Source organism: Pempheris klunzingeri, chromosome 12 (genome assembly GCF_042242105.1).
Source record: "Pempheris klunzingeri isolate RE-2024b chromosome 12, fPemKlu1.hap1, whole genome shotgun sequence".
NCBI lineage: Eukaryota > Metazoa > Chordata > Actinopteri > Acropomatiformes > Pempheridae > Pempheris > Pempheris klunzingeri.
The window spans coordinates 2,053,720-2,072,856 of record NC_092023.1 but is presented as its reverse complement, the minus strand read 5'-3'; the positions used below and the strand labels follow the sequence as shown (position 1 = coordinate 2,072,856).

The 19,137-nt window shown below is 41.5% G+C and overlaps 1 protein-coding gene across 3 annotated transcripts in view; it reads left to right on the top strand.

Moving 5' to 3' along the window:
* LOC139210586 (neurexin-1a) overlaps positions 1-19,137 on the top strand; it is a 227,609-nt gene that overhangs the window by 169,453 nt on the left and 39,019 nt on the right. For all 3 annotated transcript variants that reach the window (XM_070840646.1, XM_070840645.1, XM_070840648.1), the window contains one exon: positions 16,347-16,518. In XM_070840646.1, coding sequence (XP_070696747.1) covers positions 16,347-16,518 — 172 coding nt within the window. The remainder of the gene's footprint in view (positions 1-16,346; positions 16,519-19,137) is intronic.

The following is a 19,137-nucleotide window of genomic DNA, read 5'->3' as shown; positions in this document are numbered from 1 at the left end:
CAACTGTACCGGCAATTTCCTCACTCTCGCTGCGTGGGTGGGGAAATAAAATCAGTGAATCAGGCTGCATCCAAACACTGTTGATCTCTTTCCATGGAACTGACATGAAAACCATTTTGGCTCAGTAACGCTCTGCTGTCAGTTAGCCGGTTAGCCGGCCACTGTCCAACCGGCTCCCTGGAGCTGCCGCTCACAGAGCAGGACGCATTTTATTGAAGATGGATAGGATGACAGGATGCTAATGCTAATCTCTCACTCCTGTCTTTTTTCCTATGTGGATTCTCAGGTAGCTTCCATGGAAAACTTTAGCCTTCAGTTATGAAAAATATGGCCACCAAAGGGTGAAAAAAACCAACCAACCAACCAGCTGTAGAGCTGCTGGTCACAGCTAAACATGGCCATGCTTAAAATGAGAGCAAAGGGCTAAAACCTCCAGTACAAGTAGAAATGCATAATAAAGTGTGTGTATACACATTTTCAGGTCTTGCAGTTGCTGGTCTACTGCTGCCTTGAACTGTCAGCTTGTTTGTGTTATTGCGTGACTTCATTGTTTTAGTTGAGACTCAAATGAACATGTTAAAACACCACAGTCCCCTCAGGATTACATTACAGACATTTGCGCTACATGACCTGATCTGCTGGACCAGATCCAGAGCTTCTTGTACCCACCAGTCATTTCATACTCAGGTTTAAAAACACCTGACTTCTCCTTTAAATTAAAGGAGACTGCAGCCTATTTCTAGAAATTCTACTTACCACTTAATTGATTGATGTGGTGCAAATTGAATAGATGCTTCAATCTGTGGTTTAGGGGTTGAGAAGGATCGTGGATTGTACTTACAGATACAGTCACCTGGAATTGGAGCGATGACACGGCCCTGGAAGATCCATAGTGGATCCTTGGCTACTTGGCTGAAGCTAAAGCCCCTCGATGACGTAGTGAGCGTGGTGCCCTAACCCGAACGTGCCCTGTCAGGAAATTGGGGGACTACCAGTTAATCGATGTTTTTTTTTATCTTTGAATAAAAGATGCTCTCAGAAAGTTGGAGATTGGGTTCAAATGTAGAAAACATACATGTCAAATACCTTTACTTTCACTTGAAATGTTTTTGTTTCCTTCCTGCATGTAGTAATTTAGAAACCCTCCATTTCAATATGTCATTTCCAGTCAGAAAATGTGGCTCTTTGTGAGGAGGCATGTATTTGAATGACAATATGTCTGACTTGCTTCCTGTTGCTGGAAACTGAGGCCAGCGAAAGGCAGAAAGAATGGTGGGGTCTTTGTGAGCGCAGCCATGGCAGCTGTTCATTTTTCGCTTGAGTTGCTCTCAGAGAACCCAGTTACCTTGCTGATGATAAATGCCTGCGTACACTGAGCTGTCTCAGAACTCCAGCAGCCTTTAAACCCTGACAGCCGGCGCAGCCTCAGCCCCACAACCTCAGGCCTCCAACCTCAGCCTGTCCTTCAGCGCAACAAATCAATGGCAGTCTTTCCTCGCTCCGGCCAGTGGCTGCTTCAGCCACAGCTGCCTCCGCAGAAAAGCCTACTTAGTAATATGGGAGGTAATGCTCATGTGCAGTGACAGGTGAGACCTCCATGACAGTGTGATGTCCCAGGGATCATCACTGAGGCAACATGTGCAGCCGGGAAGCAGTCGTCTGTGGTTGAGAGATAGTGTAATGGGTTGTGATGGGGGAGGTATTGGGATAACTTGCGATTGCTATCTGCGTGTGGACAGCCAGACATCTGGACACGATGTGATCTCTGATAGAGTGACGAGGCCGGCCTTATACCTTCGTTCCTTCTCTTTAATACCTCAAATTCCTATTCTCTTTAGCTCCCGTCTAAGTCCACCTACCCTATACTTTTCCACCTTTTTCGTGTTTTTGTAATCAAGTTTTTCATCTTTCTAACCTTGATTTGAACTGCCGTCCTCTTTTCTTTCTAATTCACTTCTCTCATTCACTCCAGTCTTTCCTTTCTGCTCTATCTTCCACTTCTCCTCCTCTCCATCACCAGTCATTCCCTGTGAGTCAGGCGCTGGGCAGGAGATTAATGATGGTCGAGAAGCTTTGGCAGTGTCTGATTTTCTATTATCAAAACTGAACTGCCTCAGCCGGGCTGTATTTTCTGCTTGGATGTGGTACCAATGGCAGCTGAAATTGCTCTGTTATCATCGAATTGATTGTGTATATCATACAAATACAAAAAATACTCTGCACCTAAAAAGAGTCAGTTAAAGACGAAGAAACACAAACTGCAAACTCCCTCTTTTCAAAGCTGCATTTTGAAAATGCTGCTGAAGGTAAAAGCGGCTTTTGTCACAAAATAACGTCTACAGTTAAACACCTTGAGTTATAGGGCACTCATTTGTATACAGATGTTCAATGGTAGTAAGCTTGCAGTCATTTCTACTGCAGGTCTAAGCCTCAGTCTCCACACTGCTAATTATAAAATGTATTATAACTTACAATTAGGTTATTTTTAATCATTTCATTTATTCTTACAATGGGCTGGTCTACAGAGGATGGCCAAGGAGTTTTTTTTCTAGGCTTTCACTCGAAGATGACATATTTTTGACAGAAAGCCTCAAACTGGGCAACGACGTTTAAAAGAAATGAGCAAAGATTCTAATTAGTTGCATATAGGGCGACTTTGGGGTCTAGTGGTTTTCGACCTTGAGCCACACTAGGGATTAAAAATCAGAATATCTCCTCTGCTCTTTCAGCAAGTTTTGACCAATCCTTTTTTTTTTTTTATTAATGGTTGGTCCCCTAACTTTATGAAAGCTGGAATTTCCCTTTCAGTGTCCACTGTGTGTTGGTGCTGTTTTCTGTTGTGCCAGACAAGATAAGATGCAAGAGAGTTAGGGAAATTGTATTATTCTTTTAAGAAAAGATAAGTTACCTGTCGTTACTTGCTGAGCAATGCTTGAAAAATAAGTGTCCAAAGGAGAAAAGGGAAACTGTTGGTTGCAGAAAATGCTGGATGCAGCTTATTTATGACCTTGTTTGCTTGCATATTTATCAAAGTGCACAACCTTTCCTCCACTCGTGCTCCAGAGTTGCACAGGTCATCTCTTTGAAGAGATGAATTATGGAAGAGGATGCTAAACAGGTGATGTATATCAAGACAATGCAATTCCTTGTAAACGTACAGCTCTTACTCGCTACGTAGGTGTGTGTTTGTGTGTGTGTGCATGTTAGCACCGTAGCCCTATTAATGTTGCAACTCTGGCATCATTACACAGACTCCTCTGTCCCATAAGAAACAAGAAAGGCGTGCAAAGTTTGAGTAGGTGGCTGTTTCAACATGAGACGTGTGCGTCACATGTCTTTCCCTCTCTGTTTTTGAAGTCCCAGATACCTTCAAGGTAAAGGAGACTGACAAGGAAAGGATAAGAAACATGGAAAATGAGATTGAAAAAGGCAGAGGGGAATTGAGTAGGAGGCAAAATCAGGAGAAAGCAAAGCGAGCAGTGGAAGAAATAGGACACAGTAAAAAATCGAAGCAAAGTGATAGAGCAAAGCAGGGGGAAAAAGAGTAAGAGCCTCAGGCCGAGAGGCACCAGCCCAAGTATCATAGTCAATTAACATCCCAGCCTAGCACTAATTCTCAGTCTATTTCAGACCATTAATTATGTGCACCATCAGTTCCAGCTCACTTGGCCTGACACAAGTCTTCATCACATTGCCTCGGCCCCTGCGGATCATGTTTTACCAGAGAAATAGCTGCAGTTTACATATTCAGGATAAAATGGAGATGAAAATTGTATGGATCAAGGCCCCTCTTATGACTCTCAATTGAAAGGGAATGGGATAGTTTTCCTAGACACGAGGTTAATGCTTGAAACTAAGGACTGTATTTTCAGAGATGTTTATGCTGAGGATGCTCCCTCAGCTCTGTGTGCTCTATACCACCAATTGCCACAGAGGCTCTGGGTGAGTTATTCTCAAGGTGGCAGAGGTCTGAATAGTTTGCTTACATCAATAAGGCTACAGTAGTTATTATCTACATGTCTGGGTGGGAGGTCAGATGCCAACAGGCCCAGAGGGAAGTCAAAGCAAGCCCGTCCTTTCAGCAGGTCCAACTGTGCTCCCTGTCTGATGAGAGGTAGGAGAAATTGCCCTACATGCAGGAATTAGGTTAACTGTGAGGGGAAAACGGTTATCAGCAAATTACCTTTCTTTCATATCCGGGCTCTAACTTCTGGAGAGGCCGAATCAAAAATACCAGGCTTCCTGTCTGACAAGTGCACTATAACACCTCTCTGCCCTGTTCTGCTTTCACCAGCAGCTCCTTTATGTATCTTAACCAGCAGCCCACAATACAACTGACCACAGTCAAGAAAACAGGCCGACAATTGTAGTAAGAGTAGAAGGTGTGTAGAGCTGTAAACAGTAGAAATAATAATAGTCTGCAAAATGGCCCTACACATATATATATATATATATATATATACATACCGTCTTCCTGCACCTACATTAGACAGCTCAGTGTGGAGAAATATGGGTCAAAATCTGAGGCAATCAATTACAGGACGAAAAAAAAAAGAATCATTATGCAAACAAAGCCACTGGCGAGGTGACATCGTCTCATTAGAGGGTGCTAAATAATCTCAAAAATAAACGACTGCACCCAGAGGATCACGGACGTATCTTGCATCAATTTCTTGTTGATGCAGCCCTAAAGCCTGCCTTAATCAATTTCCTCTCATTAGAGCAAATGTAATTGGCTTCCTCATAGTACAACAATTAAAATGTGTCAATACCTCGTCTAGTTAACCATTCAATCGCTACACGGTGCAGAGTTACAAAGTTCACTCCCCCCTAATGATAATCAATTGATGAATATCAAATGACCGGCATGGATTTGTGAAGATGAATGAGGCAGTGGCATGAACAGCTGTACATCTCAGGGGAGCACGTTGGCCACCAGGCAGCTACCACTGTACACGGCATCAATCGATCATACTTACAGATCATTTAAGAGGCCCACATACACACAGACGCTGCGTTTAAAAAGGCGCCGCTCGTTGTTTTCCCAGCTTAAACCCGTACGAGCCACATGCTGAAGGGTCTGCATATAGGAAGGGAGGGGAGGCAGAGACAAGGCAGCATCAAAACACAATCAGCTAAGATGAAAGTGCTCGCTCAGCTCCACGGAGATGACAAACATCCAAATATCTGTCACTTGGTGTCTACTTGTCATCACCTTCAAGACGAGCTGTCAGCACCACTGTCAGTTGTGTCCATTGGCAGATTTTCACCCTGCACCATTTATCCCTGAGCAGGTGTTCTTTACCGCACTCACAATAAATGACAAGTGAGAATAATTGGATAAAATCCTGAAATTGAGTGGGCTGGAGGAGCCTTTTTTGTTTTTTTTTGCCTCTTTGAATCTTTGGAGAAAATTAATATACAGTGGTGGCATCTCAATGTTGATTTAGGTGATTGAGATCAATTTAAATCAAGGCTGATGATTGCAATGGGAGTGTGTTCATTTAGAAAAAGGGAAAGAAAGAGAAAAGTACTGCTGCTGCCATTTTGTGAAAATGTATTTGGGTTCAAGGCTCAGTTGGCTTATAATGACGGCTCCTGGCTAGACTTGTCACCTTGCTCTGTGGCCCTAACAGGCATTTTCTCCGACACCATAATGTCAGCCTGCCATAGGACAGAGAGGAGAGATGAATTTTAAATCATGGCGCTGAGTGCAGAGGCAGCTGGCAGGTGTTGATGGCTGCTCACTCAGCTTGTGAAAACCAAGAAGAAAGTATTCCAGTTGAAACTTTTTTTTAGTTTAGATCATTAGAAATCTAAACAGAGAGATTTTAAATCAGAAAATGCATTTTTTGCTGCGTTGTCCGACATCCGACATCCTGATCAAAACCTTAATTGACGCTGCATGTCTGTTTGGCTTGTTTGTTGAAACTTTGTGCAGCCTAGCAGACAAATCAAGACTAACAGCTTGTTAAAACCTCATTGAATTGAGGTCCAGTGGCTGCCTGTGACTGGCCAACTGCAGCAGGTCATTAACTAATAGCAGACGAGCTTTTGTGCGCTCCAACTGAGCACAGAAAGATGGCAAAAAAACGCATCAAAAAAGACTTAGACCCAATATATTTCCTAATGCTCCCGCTTCTACTGAGGTTATTGCTGCCAAACAATCCTCTGCAGTGTATCAAAGCATCCATCAGCGCGGAGATACTCGGGTCAGTCTCACTTAGAAATAGCTGCTGGACCTGGGGATGAAGACGATGATCCCATATTTCTTCAGGGTGTTCTGTGTAAGTATCAGGCGTCCTTGTGTTTTGAAAAGACATGGCTGGGAGCAGACAGGCATTTGAGGACTGTCTGAGGAAAAACAAGAAAAGAAAAAAAAATCAGCAATTCAGTACATTTCCCATTTGCTGCAGAAATCACACATTTTCACGGTTAATTCGTCACGATTATTCGAATGTGTTTTCTTCTTGCTTTATAGCAAATTTCAATATTTTCTCAAATTGTGAATGAGGACGCCGCTGTCCTGTGTGTCTGACTGCTGCTGTCAAATGATTTGTACTGTGGAGACAGATGTAGTCGTAAAATGGACCCGTTTATTTTTGTTCCATAACTTTGAATCGATATTAATCTACTTTTTTTCTACTTAAACACTGCCCTTTTTACTCTTCATTTTTTCCTGCTATGATTTTTCTGTCCGAAATACAATATCAGCTCTCCTGCTAACAATTCATATCGCAGCCATTCATGCTCTCGGCTGTGATTGATTGGGATAAAATGATTAGATCTCACCTCAGCCATTTGCTGTGAGGGATACTCTGCTAGCAGGCAAACAGAATCTGAATCACAAATACTGTATCTTCTGTTTTTTTTTTTTTTCTCTGCCCCACTTCCAAACCCCTCCATCTGCCAGGCATTGTTCAAAATGAAAATGGGGCCTGAGAGCTGCTACAACAGAGTGTGTGAATTACATTTTTTTTTTTTTTTTAAATATTGTGAGAGCAACCATAGCCCGCCATTATCTGAAAAATCTAGGACGAGGTTCATTCCTCTGAGGTTTAAGTACAGCGTAGTCCTTGTCATAACTTAACACCTCTTGTTCCAGATCCTTTAATGTATTCCTCTTCTGAGATTAACTTGCTTCAGTGTGGAAATAGGAAAAATCAGTTTGAGCTGTGTTAACATTAAAAGACATAGAAGTCAGCGGACATGAATAAGTGAGGGGGCACCAAGAGGCTCTTTTTGTCTGTGAATCAAAGAGAAACGGGGCTGGATGGAGAAAAAAAAAAAAAGAAATGGCACAATAATACATGGAGTTGATAGGGAATAATGTTGGAGAAGTTGAAAAAAGTCATCCATGAAATTGCTTGTTGCATCCTTTAAAACCTCTTGATTGATGGTGGCAATTTTAATGCTTGGCAGTTTCCCAGTTCTGTGGAAGCATTAGAAACAAGTAGTCCAGGGTTCTCTTAAAGGGAAAATGCACCCTAAAACACTTCAACCTAGTTAAAGAAACAGCTGATGACAACATACATTTCTGGGACACAACAGAGATCAGAGGTTAGGGTTGTGACAGCTTTACCAGCTTTGTTTTTACAGTCCAGTTTAAGGATTTTCCAGCTTGAGACGGCAGATAGCGCCAGCACCGTTACCTTCATTCTGAATTATTGAGTTTGATTTTGGAAATTGCATACTGGCTCTACAGTAGACTTTCATTCTCCACCTTCAGCAGACCTCATTATGAAGGATAACATTAACCGCATGTTCCTCTGGCGACTGACTGCCGTGATTATGATCATTGCTGTAGCTTTAGATTGTGGTTTGAATGAATGGATGAATAACCTATGAAATAAAAGAGAAATTGAAGCTCATAAATTGTTTAAATTGTCTCTACCTAATGAATAGAACCAAGTTATGGGGCTCAGAAATGGAGCTTTTTAAATTGAGTAAAACATTTCATACAAATAATATTATAATAACGGCTTGTTTGATAGTATATTCTTAATAAAAGGCTACTGACTCACAGCAAGAAGGTGATTGATTGTCCACCCCACCTCTCACCCAGTGTCAGCTGGGATCAGCTCTGGCTCCCCTGGGATCCTTCAGGAAAAGCAGTCATGGATGGATAAGTATTTATGATCAAAGTTCCAATTTCAAAGAATCATTAAGTGATTGTGTGTCTCAATCTGAGCTTGTATCACTTATCACGGGCTATTTCTGATGTAGAATGGAAGATGAATGTGTGCTGGATGTAACAGGCAGCCGTTTGCAGCCAAACGTACGGTAGCTTTAATGTACCAGTTAATGGTGTTGAAGATTGTTGGACGACGTCCACTGCTCTGAGTCCAACATCACAGCTTCATTTTAATGAACCTATAGTGGAGCATAGATCTACAAAAACTGAAATGCTATATTAGATTTAGAGGTTGTGGAGGTCCTTGTAGAAATGAAACCATGAAGTAGGCGAGGAACACAATGACTGTGTGACTAGAATGGTATGCAGTTTGTGAGATTCAGGTTCCCTCCTCACTGTCTAACAGGCAGGTTGACCTCCTTACAGCGTCCCTGTGTGTCTGTGACCTACACAGCTTCATTTTGTCCTGATCAGCCAATCATATTGTATTATTTATTCTCCACTGTAATGTCCTAAATGTAACCATTGTCATGTATTGTTAAGGTCCAAGTCTCTCAATAACGGATCCATCAGCAATAAACATGAACAGATATAGATTACAGTCAGCCCAGCTTTTATTGAGCTTTAAGTTAGCATCCCATGCTAACTCAAATATTTCCACGAATGCAATGAGCCTGAAATGTATTTATAGTAGAGTTAAACCCCTCCAGCTGCCTGTTGAAGTCTGAGGAAGACAAGGTGTAAAGAAATAGGCTTTTCTGTGAAGCAGTTGCAGGAGGTGCATGGAGGGGTTTGAGTTAGCCCCCCAGTGCTAACATATCGATCCATCAAGGTTTAAATCCATATTTGTACGTTCATCAGGGCATCCATCCATACCCAGCACGGAATATTTTCTCTCAAGCAGCTCTGAGCACCACTACGGAGAATTAGCTTTAGATAAATTGCTCTACATCGTTCCACATTATCAACATATTGCGTGAAGGTAAAGCTGCAAACTTGATCCACTTGGTTTACGGAAAAGGCTGTCAGCCATAAGCACTGATGACAGAACTAATAGCAGAAAAGCACATCCAAGATATTATTCCAGCTCTCTATATCAGCGAAGATGCCCTGTGAGTATGCTCCACTTTCTCTGCAAACTACAGTACAGAGACAAAGTAGTGCTGTCCAATCGTGAGACCAACTTCATACGTAATCTAATCACTTCAGCACAGAATTCAGATTTAGGCTTTTATTTGCACTTTAGAGGGAACTGCCCATAAACATAGTGACCTCTCTCTAGAGCTTTAGTTTTCTACGGTGATCACACTGCAATTCTTTCACCTATTCACTTCATACTGGGAGGCCAGTTATGTTAGTCAGTATGACTATGCATCAGGTCCAGCTGGGTTTTCTCTCTTAAACCAGGTCAAAAGTGGAGCGATTAGAAAATTTAGAGAGTTTAAATGTTTTATGCTGCTTTATAGTCGGAATGAATTTCAACTATCTGAGAAAATAGTGAGTGGCTTTACACTGCTAAAGTTTATTCTACACACATTTATGGCCTCAGATCCATGAATGCATCTGTATATGTTATAAATGAACTGTTCTAGATTGAAAACACAAAGTCATAATCATGGAAATGACTTGATTTAGCTGAACTGTGTAAAAACTGAGGTGAAATGTGTGTGACACCTTTTACGAGATTAGCAAACCTGTCACATCGTTACAAGAAGAGCTCATACAGTTAGAATAAATAGTGGAACAGATCAGCAGAACAGGAAGTGATTGCATATTCATGAGAAGTGACCTCATTATCACAAGAAACCACCTAAAGTGAAACTCAGTCTGTGGGATGCTGAAAGTGAACTCAGGGTGCACGTTTAGTTTAATTCTGACGTGCAGGCCTTACTCATCTGTTCTTGTTCTCCTGAGCTGGAGATAATCTGAGCAGACACAACAAAATGTTTGTCATGATGTGTATTCTTGTCATGTTGAGTGTCTGGAAGTCTCGTTCTGTGGATTAAGGGTCAGTCATAGCATATGCTCCCTGCCTTCAGGCATATGTCCCCAGCTCTACCTGAGCTCACTACTTTTTTTTTTTCCCCCATTTCTTACTGAGGTGATTGCACTATCCCCATTCTCCCCAAACGCACACTCGATTATATTTGATCTTATTTAGCCAGAAAGCCGCGCCGTATGAATCGTACAGATGAAGTGAGCTGGACTGTGAGTATGCTCAGGGGGATGCAGGAAGTCCTGACAGAGAGAGGACAGAGATGAAGGTCGACTCACCCCGTCTGCGGGCCAGCTGTCACAAGTGGACAGACGGGAGAATCACCTGAAACCTGAATTGATTTCTTTGAGCGAGAGAGAACAAAATTTCAGATATCTGTTGACCTCCCTTGATGGAATGTGTCACAGGCGAACCAAGACGGAGCGAGAGAAAGAGTATAGACAGACAGCAAATGCCATTTGAGGAAAAGACGAGCAGCTCCTGTTGAAAGGCGTCAGCGACTCACGTTACAGACGCTCCTGTCCAGCTGGAGGGAAACTTCTGGGCTGCAGTCCTCTTACACCACTAATGAGCAGGGCTTTTTAATTACAGTTATCCCCCCTTTGTAGAACACTTAGACGTTTGCATGTATGAATTATACATAGGCATAACTGAATGTTTTTACATTATATCCTGTGTAATGGTACAATAGCAGTATGTCTCCTGTTACTGCCTGCGCGCCCTCCTTCAAACAGCTGCTGCGGCTGGCTTGATGATTTATTAACTCGAGGTATTTGATGAAGCTCTCCTACTGAAAGCCACTTGATAGAGTCTCCTAGCAATGGAAACAATTTCAAGCCAACTTCACAGATAATTAGGCACTTTAGCCGGCGGACTTGATTTTTAAAAATAAGCCGAGCTCCCAGCAAACACACTTATACCTCACCACGCTGGAAACGCTCCGAGGCGACGTGAAACGGGAGAGGGATCTTGTCAAGCAAGTTAGCTTTGTGTTTTAGAACATATTTTAAAAGTTGACTAACATGCAGCTCCATGGACATCGTTTCCAGTCGTCTATAAGCTTTTAGCAAGTGTTTTCACAGGAAATAAGAGATGTAACATCTCCCACCCTCAGAGAGCCTGCTATAAATATACTGCATATTAGTATAGCTGTGAAAGCATGTCTCTGACCGCCCTGTATTATCTGTACAGGTGATTTGCTCAGATTTATTTACAATAATCATCTGACATCAGGTTTGTTTTTTTTAACCAAAATGAGTAATGATTAGATGTAAAGATGTTTAGAAAAACGAATATCCTCAATCCTCCATAAGTGGGGAGGCTGTTAAAGTAAACAGTGAGGTCAAACATGTCGGCCACCATTTTACAGATGATTCAGTAAACGATAAAGATAGATAATGAAAATGTTCACCTGTGTGTGCAAAAAGAGAAATATGCTTCTGGTGATGTTAATGTGCCAAGACTTGACCACGTGAGATCACCAGCGTAATAATAGCACCTGTCAGACAGCGATAAGAAGCCTTCAGTAGAAACATACTGGATGTGCAGATTGGTGATAGAGGTGATGTTTTATTTATGACATGTGATTTTACTAAAAAGGTTGTAAAGCATGTGTTTTAAGTTTTTGTCTTTTACTAGTAAAGACTAAAATGTGAAATAGATGTGAACATACAGGCCTCACTGGTGTCAAACACAGAGACAATATACTGGAGGTTTGTCACAGTCCATAACATCATTTAATTTTTTGGAATATTAAGGAGTTAATGTATCGTGTGGAGTTTCTCTGAGGCTCAGATTTCTTCTTCTGCAACACCGTAGCAGTGCTTTTATAATGCCTCCAGGGTTGTTGTGAATTTACAACCGTAATTGCAGGTGTGCAGAGGAGTTACATGATGTACAGTATATGGACCGCATGCTGTAAGAAAAAAAAAAAACACATTGTCTGTCTCCTAAGTGTTCCATTATGGCTGTAATTTCATTAACTAAGCTTTCAAGGAAAAAAAAAAACAGAGGACTGTCAGAGGTAATTAAAAGATAAGGTGAATAGTACAGTGTGCTTGCCCTAACTACATTAAGATATTTAGCTTCTACAGTGAGAGCGTAATATCCCCTCAACACACACACACACACACACACAGTGACGGAGGTGCTCTCCCACCTGCCAACAGACCCCTCGCAGACATGTGCACTGGAGGGAGATGTGTTGCAGTCCCGTGGCGTCAGACTGGAGAGATATGAAATGTGACGGGTGCACAATGGTTGTCAACATCAGTGACTCATAAACAAGCAAAAGATTAGGACAGCCCACACCATGGTGTTCATTTTTGCAGATACTGGCGAGGAGGCCCGACACCGTCTCAAATACCGCTTCTCACTTTCTCTTTGGTTTTTATACGCTGCCGTTACGTGGGCCGGGGAAATAAGCTCGCTGCAGTGCTACCTCAAGCATGCCGATCACTTTAACTCACTGGGATTCTGTGTTTTGCTCTTTTACACGTTTGTTTGACCCTCAAGCAAACAGTGAACAGCGTACAGAACAATGTTATCAAGAGGTTTAAATCATTCAAGTCTTTATATAAATTTTACAACCTTAGCTGTCATTAATGGAACTCCCTTGAATGGCTTGAAGCATTTAACACATGTTTGTTCAGACGTGGCTTTGTTGACATGATTGGGAGAAAAGAAATGATGCTACCAATAATTACAGAAAAACATTTGGTCTGCAGAGGCTGTTCTGCAGTTTTATAGCTAGTAAAACAAGTATCTCTATGGCTGTATAATGAGTGCAGATGGAGAGTTTTAACGAGAAACTGACACCCTGAGTATTGCTGCAGCTACTCCACCCTCCAGCTGCAAGGATGAGGGGGAAAAAAAGAGCAGATTAGAGGAGAATGGTGGATCAACTTCATCAGTTAATTAAACTCTATTGCGGCTTGATGAGCAATTAATCAAGGCAGCGTGCAGAGTGTCAGGCAGGGCTGAGTTCTTCGGGTGCGGTATGTGTGCACCGTACAGTATGTTCCCAGGGGTGCAGCCCTGTGGGGAGCAGCACTTACCAAGTGAGCAGCCCCAAAATTGTACAGGGTGTAATGGGCTGGGTTTATGTAAGCAGCTATCAATCACTCTCTGACATAAGCCTGCACTCTATTAGAGCTCCAGGATTAGGCTCCTCTCAGTGCTGAACTAACTGAGAAACCACTTGTCTAAGTAGATCGAATTTCAGGAAATGTTGAAATGTATTGGATTATTTTTTTTTTAGAAAAAATAATGTTGGCGTTTGAAGCCAATGCCAGCCCTATCTCAGAAGGCAGAGGCAATAACAGTCAAAGTTAATCACGTTTATATGGGAGAGACATGGGCTCTAAGCATGTCAGAAATGTAACTTTGTATTTTTGCAGCCTGAAGATTTAGCTCTTATCTTTCATCTGATATCTGACTCCCTAAATCTGATGGTTTGGTTTTTGTCCTTTGTCTGCTCCCCCCTTTCATCTACCTCTTCATCTCTTTCAGAACTGTGAAGTAGGCTTTTTTTATGCTATGGAAATTCGAGTTGGCAGTTTGTGACTAAATGCAGTAAATTTATTAACGAGACCATGGGGAACATTAAAAGTCAATTGAAGGAGGCTATTAAAAGAAGGATTTTAATTGGGTTGGTCCCTCCACTAAACCCTCTTTTCTGTCTCTTTTTTTTCGCTTCTTTTCAAGAGCAACGGTACTAAAAAGTTCTGAATTAATGTGTTTAGTGATGCAGTCCTTGAAAGAAAGTTCCCTTTTGGAATCACAGGCGCCAGCCTTTAATGTAACTGTATATTCGAGTGTTTGAAATACAGAAAAGTGTGTGGGAATCAGCCTTGGTGTGAGGTCTGATGATGGCAGATGCTCGTGGTGTCTGCTGCCTCTTGCAGCATTCAGTCCAGCTGGGGAGCTGCTGTCACTGTGGCTCTTGCTGAAGGGTTTGAAGAGGGGCAGATCTCTTGAAATGACAGATTACAACTAACACAAGGTTTTACTACAACACCAGCGACTATAGATCGTCCTCGCTCCCATTCAGTTCTGAAAACCTGACACGAGCCGCAGTCACTGCAGCCATCTGCTTTTCAGTTTTTGTTGATTGGTGTTTATGCCCGCGAGGAGTCAGTAAATTGTGTTAGTACTGTAGCTTTAATGCATCAGATTATATAATCTGTTGAAATTACATTACAAAGCATACAATTGTCCTAGTTTTGGTAACGTGGTGTGACACTTTACAAATGGCTTTAATTGCACTTTAGCTTCTGGCTCTTGAGACACGCTCGACTCATTCTCCACTTTAAGGGGACCGGGCTGTGTGTGTGTGTGTGTGTGTGTGTGTGTGTGGTGGGGGGCTTAAAAAAGAGTCAGTTTGTGCATATTGGAGAGTTGGAGAGACGGAGAGAGAGATGCAGTGTAGTATTGGCTGTGCTGACTGGATAATGACATGCAGAGTGCTGCGCTGCTACAGTAGGTTGAGCCTCCAACCAGATGCTCCTTTCACTGCAGCTCATAAGCAGAGAGTGAGGTTGCACCAACATAACGCATTCATCTTAGCTGGATTAAGCAGAAGGACTCGGGGACTTCGATCAGGCACTGTAAAAAGAGCTTATTAGAGTCGATACCATCACATGTGGATCTAAGGAGGCTGAGGCTAAGATGGCTTCTTTTGAGACGCTGCCTTTATGTTTCCACACTTGTGTTTTTACGCTCTCCGTGCATTCACTGCAATTTAATGATTAAATCGCATCCTCTCGGCGAGCTTTGAAGCCACTTTAAGGTTTCTATAGTGATGACAAGGGTGTATCTACAGTAGTTTGAGTAGAGAGACACAGAGAATTGTGTGTTTGTGTGATGGATGAATGGATGAAGAAAAAAAAAAACAAAAACAGATTGCAGCTTCACACAGAAGGCTACATCAGCTATACGGAGCTCTGTGCCCGAGGGGATGCTCTTAACAAATAACTTTAAGATTTATTTAATTGGTGTTAAGAAAAAACAATAAAGGAACAAAACCACAGTGTGCCTCTAGTGTGCTGTTAAAAAGTTTTCTTTTTTGTTCATGTTTTCACGTCTAGGAGCACATTCAAGAACAAGATCACAATATGATAGGGCAGTAATCGGTCATCAGTTATCTACATACATACACACACACACATGTGGAATAATATTTTTAATTGCATATTCACAGCAAAACATTTGAGATAAGAAATGTTCTTCCAGGAGAGCAGATGCTGCTTTATAATACTGTAGGCGGAGACAGATGTGAGCACCACGGGGTCACAGCAACAACACATAAAGAAAATAGCTGTTATGACGTCATGTCTTTAAGACTATTTTAAGACTTTTGAAAGCCTTTGCAAGAGCTTTTCTAAGCAAAACCATACATTAAAAGATTGGCAATTGGTATTTAATTATAACAAAACAATTACCTGTGACAGTGTGTTCAGGATCTGGTGGATGTCAGTCCCCCAGTCCTCCTCTGGAGCCCCCCCCCCCTTTGTGATGGGTCAAGGATTGTATGTTTAAAATGGTCTGCAGGCCAAAAAGCAAGGCCACATGACTCTTTTCATTAAGCTGGCAAGCTATTATAAAAAAAAAAAGTGCAGTCCAGCTGATGCAGAGTGCTGTATGTGCAGAGTGCTGCATAAAAGCTGCACCGTTTACATGTAGTAACATTCTGTGTGCGTACGATCTGTAACCTTTGAAAATCCCAGTGGTTATCATTTTGGCGTGGATGCATTTAGGGACTATATGAAAATTATTTGTGTTTGGGCACTAAAACTGTTTCATGTTTCACTTTTCTTTTCGTTTTGTTTTTTTTGGAGCATCCTCTTTACAATTTCTCAAAGTGATGCAACACTAATGACTAATAACTAAGAGTGCAAAAAGAATCTAAGATCCAAATGGTAATATTTTAATGGAATAATAATTTTCACACAGCCACCAAATCACACCACAGAGCAAAATGCTGTTTATTATTTATTATCTAGCCACTCTTTATTTTTAAACCAAGAGCTGTAAGTGTCGTTCGATGTGGCACATTAATGCTTTTTGACACATTCTACATTGCTGTTATTCTACTTTCTGTTGAGATGCAGAAGAATTGATCATTTCCGCACAGTCCCTTAGAAACACGGGTCATTCTATAACTGTAGTGTTTAATGTCACTCAAACCTTTTCTCTTCTGTGTTCTTCTCTTTGCAGGAAAAAGGAAACATTGCCGTTGTGTTTAATGTCGGAACAGATGACATTAATATAGAGGAGACGTCAAAGTTTGTAAATGACGGAAAGTACCATATAGTGAAGTTTACGAGGAGTGGGGGTAATGCCACTCTGCAGGTGGATGACCTGCCAGTCATTGAGCGCTACCCCACAGGTGAGTCACCCACTCTGCCTTCAATTATATCTGCCGCCGCTTAAAGGCGATAAAATGACCAAGAGGTTATCAAGCCAACTGTTAAAGCCTTATATGTTAGGATGGTTTTATGTTGACTTGGCATGTGCTTTAATTGCTTTTTATGCTTCTGTTTCCAGCAGCTGTTCAGAATAATACCAGTGTTGTGGAGTTTTTTTTTCTCCCCTCTGATATTTATCGCCTCACGCTAATCAATGCTGTTAAACAACCTCAGTCTATGTAGACTGATTGCACTTTGGCCCCATAGTCTAAAATATAAACAGTGTGAAAGGGCAACCACCCACCCTGTCTACGTGTCTGCATCACACTCCTCACATGCATAAATAATCCACCTACACTCTATGTTCACAGTATATCAGATCAATAGACTATTTACAGACAAATTACCACTTTTATTGTGGTAAGTAATTGTGTGCCAGTTCGATATTTATTTCTCTGCCAATACAATAGATAGATTGAATTAAGGAACACAAAGTTGTAATAACACAGTAAAACTGAACCAATACCTGAATTAATCCGCTGCTGAATGAAACATCAGCTGGTTTAACTATGACAACACACTTCCATATTAGTCATTTTCACAACAGGCCCCACAATTACTCATTGACAAAAATGAAGCCGTATTCATTTTCTTTGTCATTAGTGTTACTACTGACAATAATCATCATTGTCATTTGTAGCACTTAGATAAACAGTGTTTTTATTACAGTAGATGATAAATTCACTAATTACTGCCCTTTGTAATGACTATTAAGTGACAGAAAAAAATCTAAGTAATAACCGTAATAGGTTCCACATCACGTGACTGGGATAGTTGTACTGGCACTCATCGTTTTTAGTGCAGCTCTAATAACTTTGTCTGTGAAAACGACTCAGCAACTCTGGTATGTTTCTGCAGAATGTCAAAATGTTACTAGTATGATGGCTCTTAAAAATGATTTAAATGCCACAGCTTGTGTTGTTGGGATTGTTAATGTTTTAAGTGCTGACAGGCTTTGACAAAAGCGATGGAGGATTAAAGGTATGACTGCAGGAGTGAGTGTAGCATTTACTCCACAGGACTAAAACCTGCACCCCCAAATCAAAAACATTTGTTTGATTGTGAGCATGCATAAAATGATTGAGCGGCAAACAAACAGAGGACAAATTCAACCTGCCTCTCTCCTTTTTGCATAATGTCTGGTGACCTTTTTAGCTATGACCAGTGCATTCATCCAAATGAAAGAGAGTTTTATGACTGGGACTCAATCCTAGCTGCTTGCCTCAGGTGGAGAAGGGAAGCTAATGGCTTTTGACATGTTGTGGACATGGCAGAATGCACAGCAGGGTTAAATGCCTGGATGCTACTATCTCAATCTTCAAACAACAAACACCCTCAGCCCACGATCCGCACAGATGTGCTGCTCATAAAGTGGAGGAAGTTGATGAAATGTATAACTATAACTAAATCTATAAAATTACTCTTTTTTTTTTTTTTTTTTAGGGTTTTTTTTAATGCATATAGGTGCAACACTGTAAATGTCTCTTATTCACTTCAGTCACTCCTGCAGATTGAAGGATAATGAGGTTAGCTTCAACTAAATATGAAATTAATCACCTGGTAAAACACTCACGATTATTGATATACAGTAGCTTTTAAACTTAATAATTTAGTGGGTTATTTAATGCCCAGCAAGGGAAGGCGTAGCCCTGTATATTTAATACTGGTTGTTAACATATTGTAAGTCTTAAATTATTGATCAATGTACTGTAAAATCAGAGAAGTTGGATAATAATTTTTTGATTTGAGATGACAAGTGCTGAGTTATAACCGCTGCAGGGAGAAGTGACCGATCTCATCCCCACCGATCATGCATCAGTGACAATGCCAAGTCCGGCTACAGTACCTTATTAGGCTCGTTGCAGACTAATTACATCCAATCACAATTACTGCAGTCCCTCCCCTAACCCCCTGCACACAAAGCCATTATTCTCTCAGCTCGCCTGTAGTTTGATTAGTATCCATGTATGCCTCTAACGCACTCATAATAGCAGCCCTCAGCCACTCTTAGGCCACTCACAGATCAACAGTGATTATAATAAGAGTAGACAGCAAAGATAAAAATGATGGCTGGAGAGTGAGAAAGACAGAGAGGAGGAGATTGTATGGGAGGGAGCGATCATTCTCAAAGCAAGGAAATAATTGCTTTACCAGGGCCTACATTGCTGCCCTCGTAATCTCATTAAAAAGTCTCGTACTGCATACTTATGGGCCATTAAAAGTCTTTAGCACAATTATTAGAATCTAAAATGCAAAACGCACACGTAGACACATAACCAGGCTGCTATTTGTTGTAGTTTAGTTCCCTTTTCCTTTATTCTCGCCTTGCTTTCATTCTGTGCCGCACACAAAAGACTGGGCAGCAACAAAAATCAGCCCCTTCTCCTGAGTCTTGGCCATGGAAGTAATACCATCACAATGGTGCTGCCAGGCCCGCAGGGTACAGTGCAGTATCCTCTCGGAGCACCCAATGAACACTCGCTGCACACAAAGATAATGGAGAAGTCCCTGGCCTTATTCTTTTACTGTTATCAGAGCGT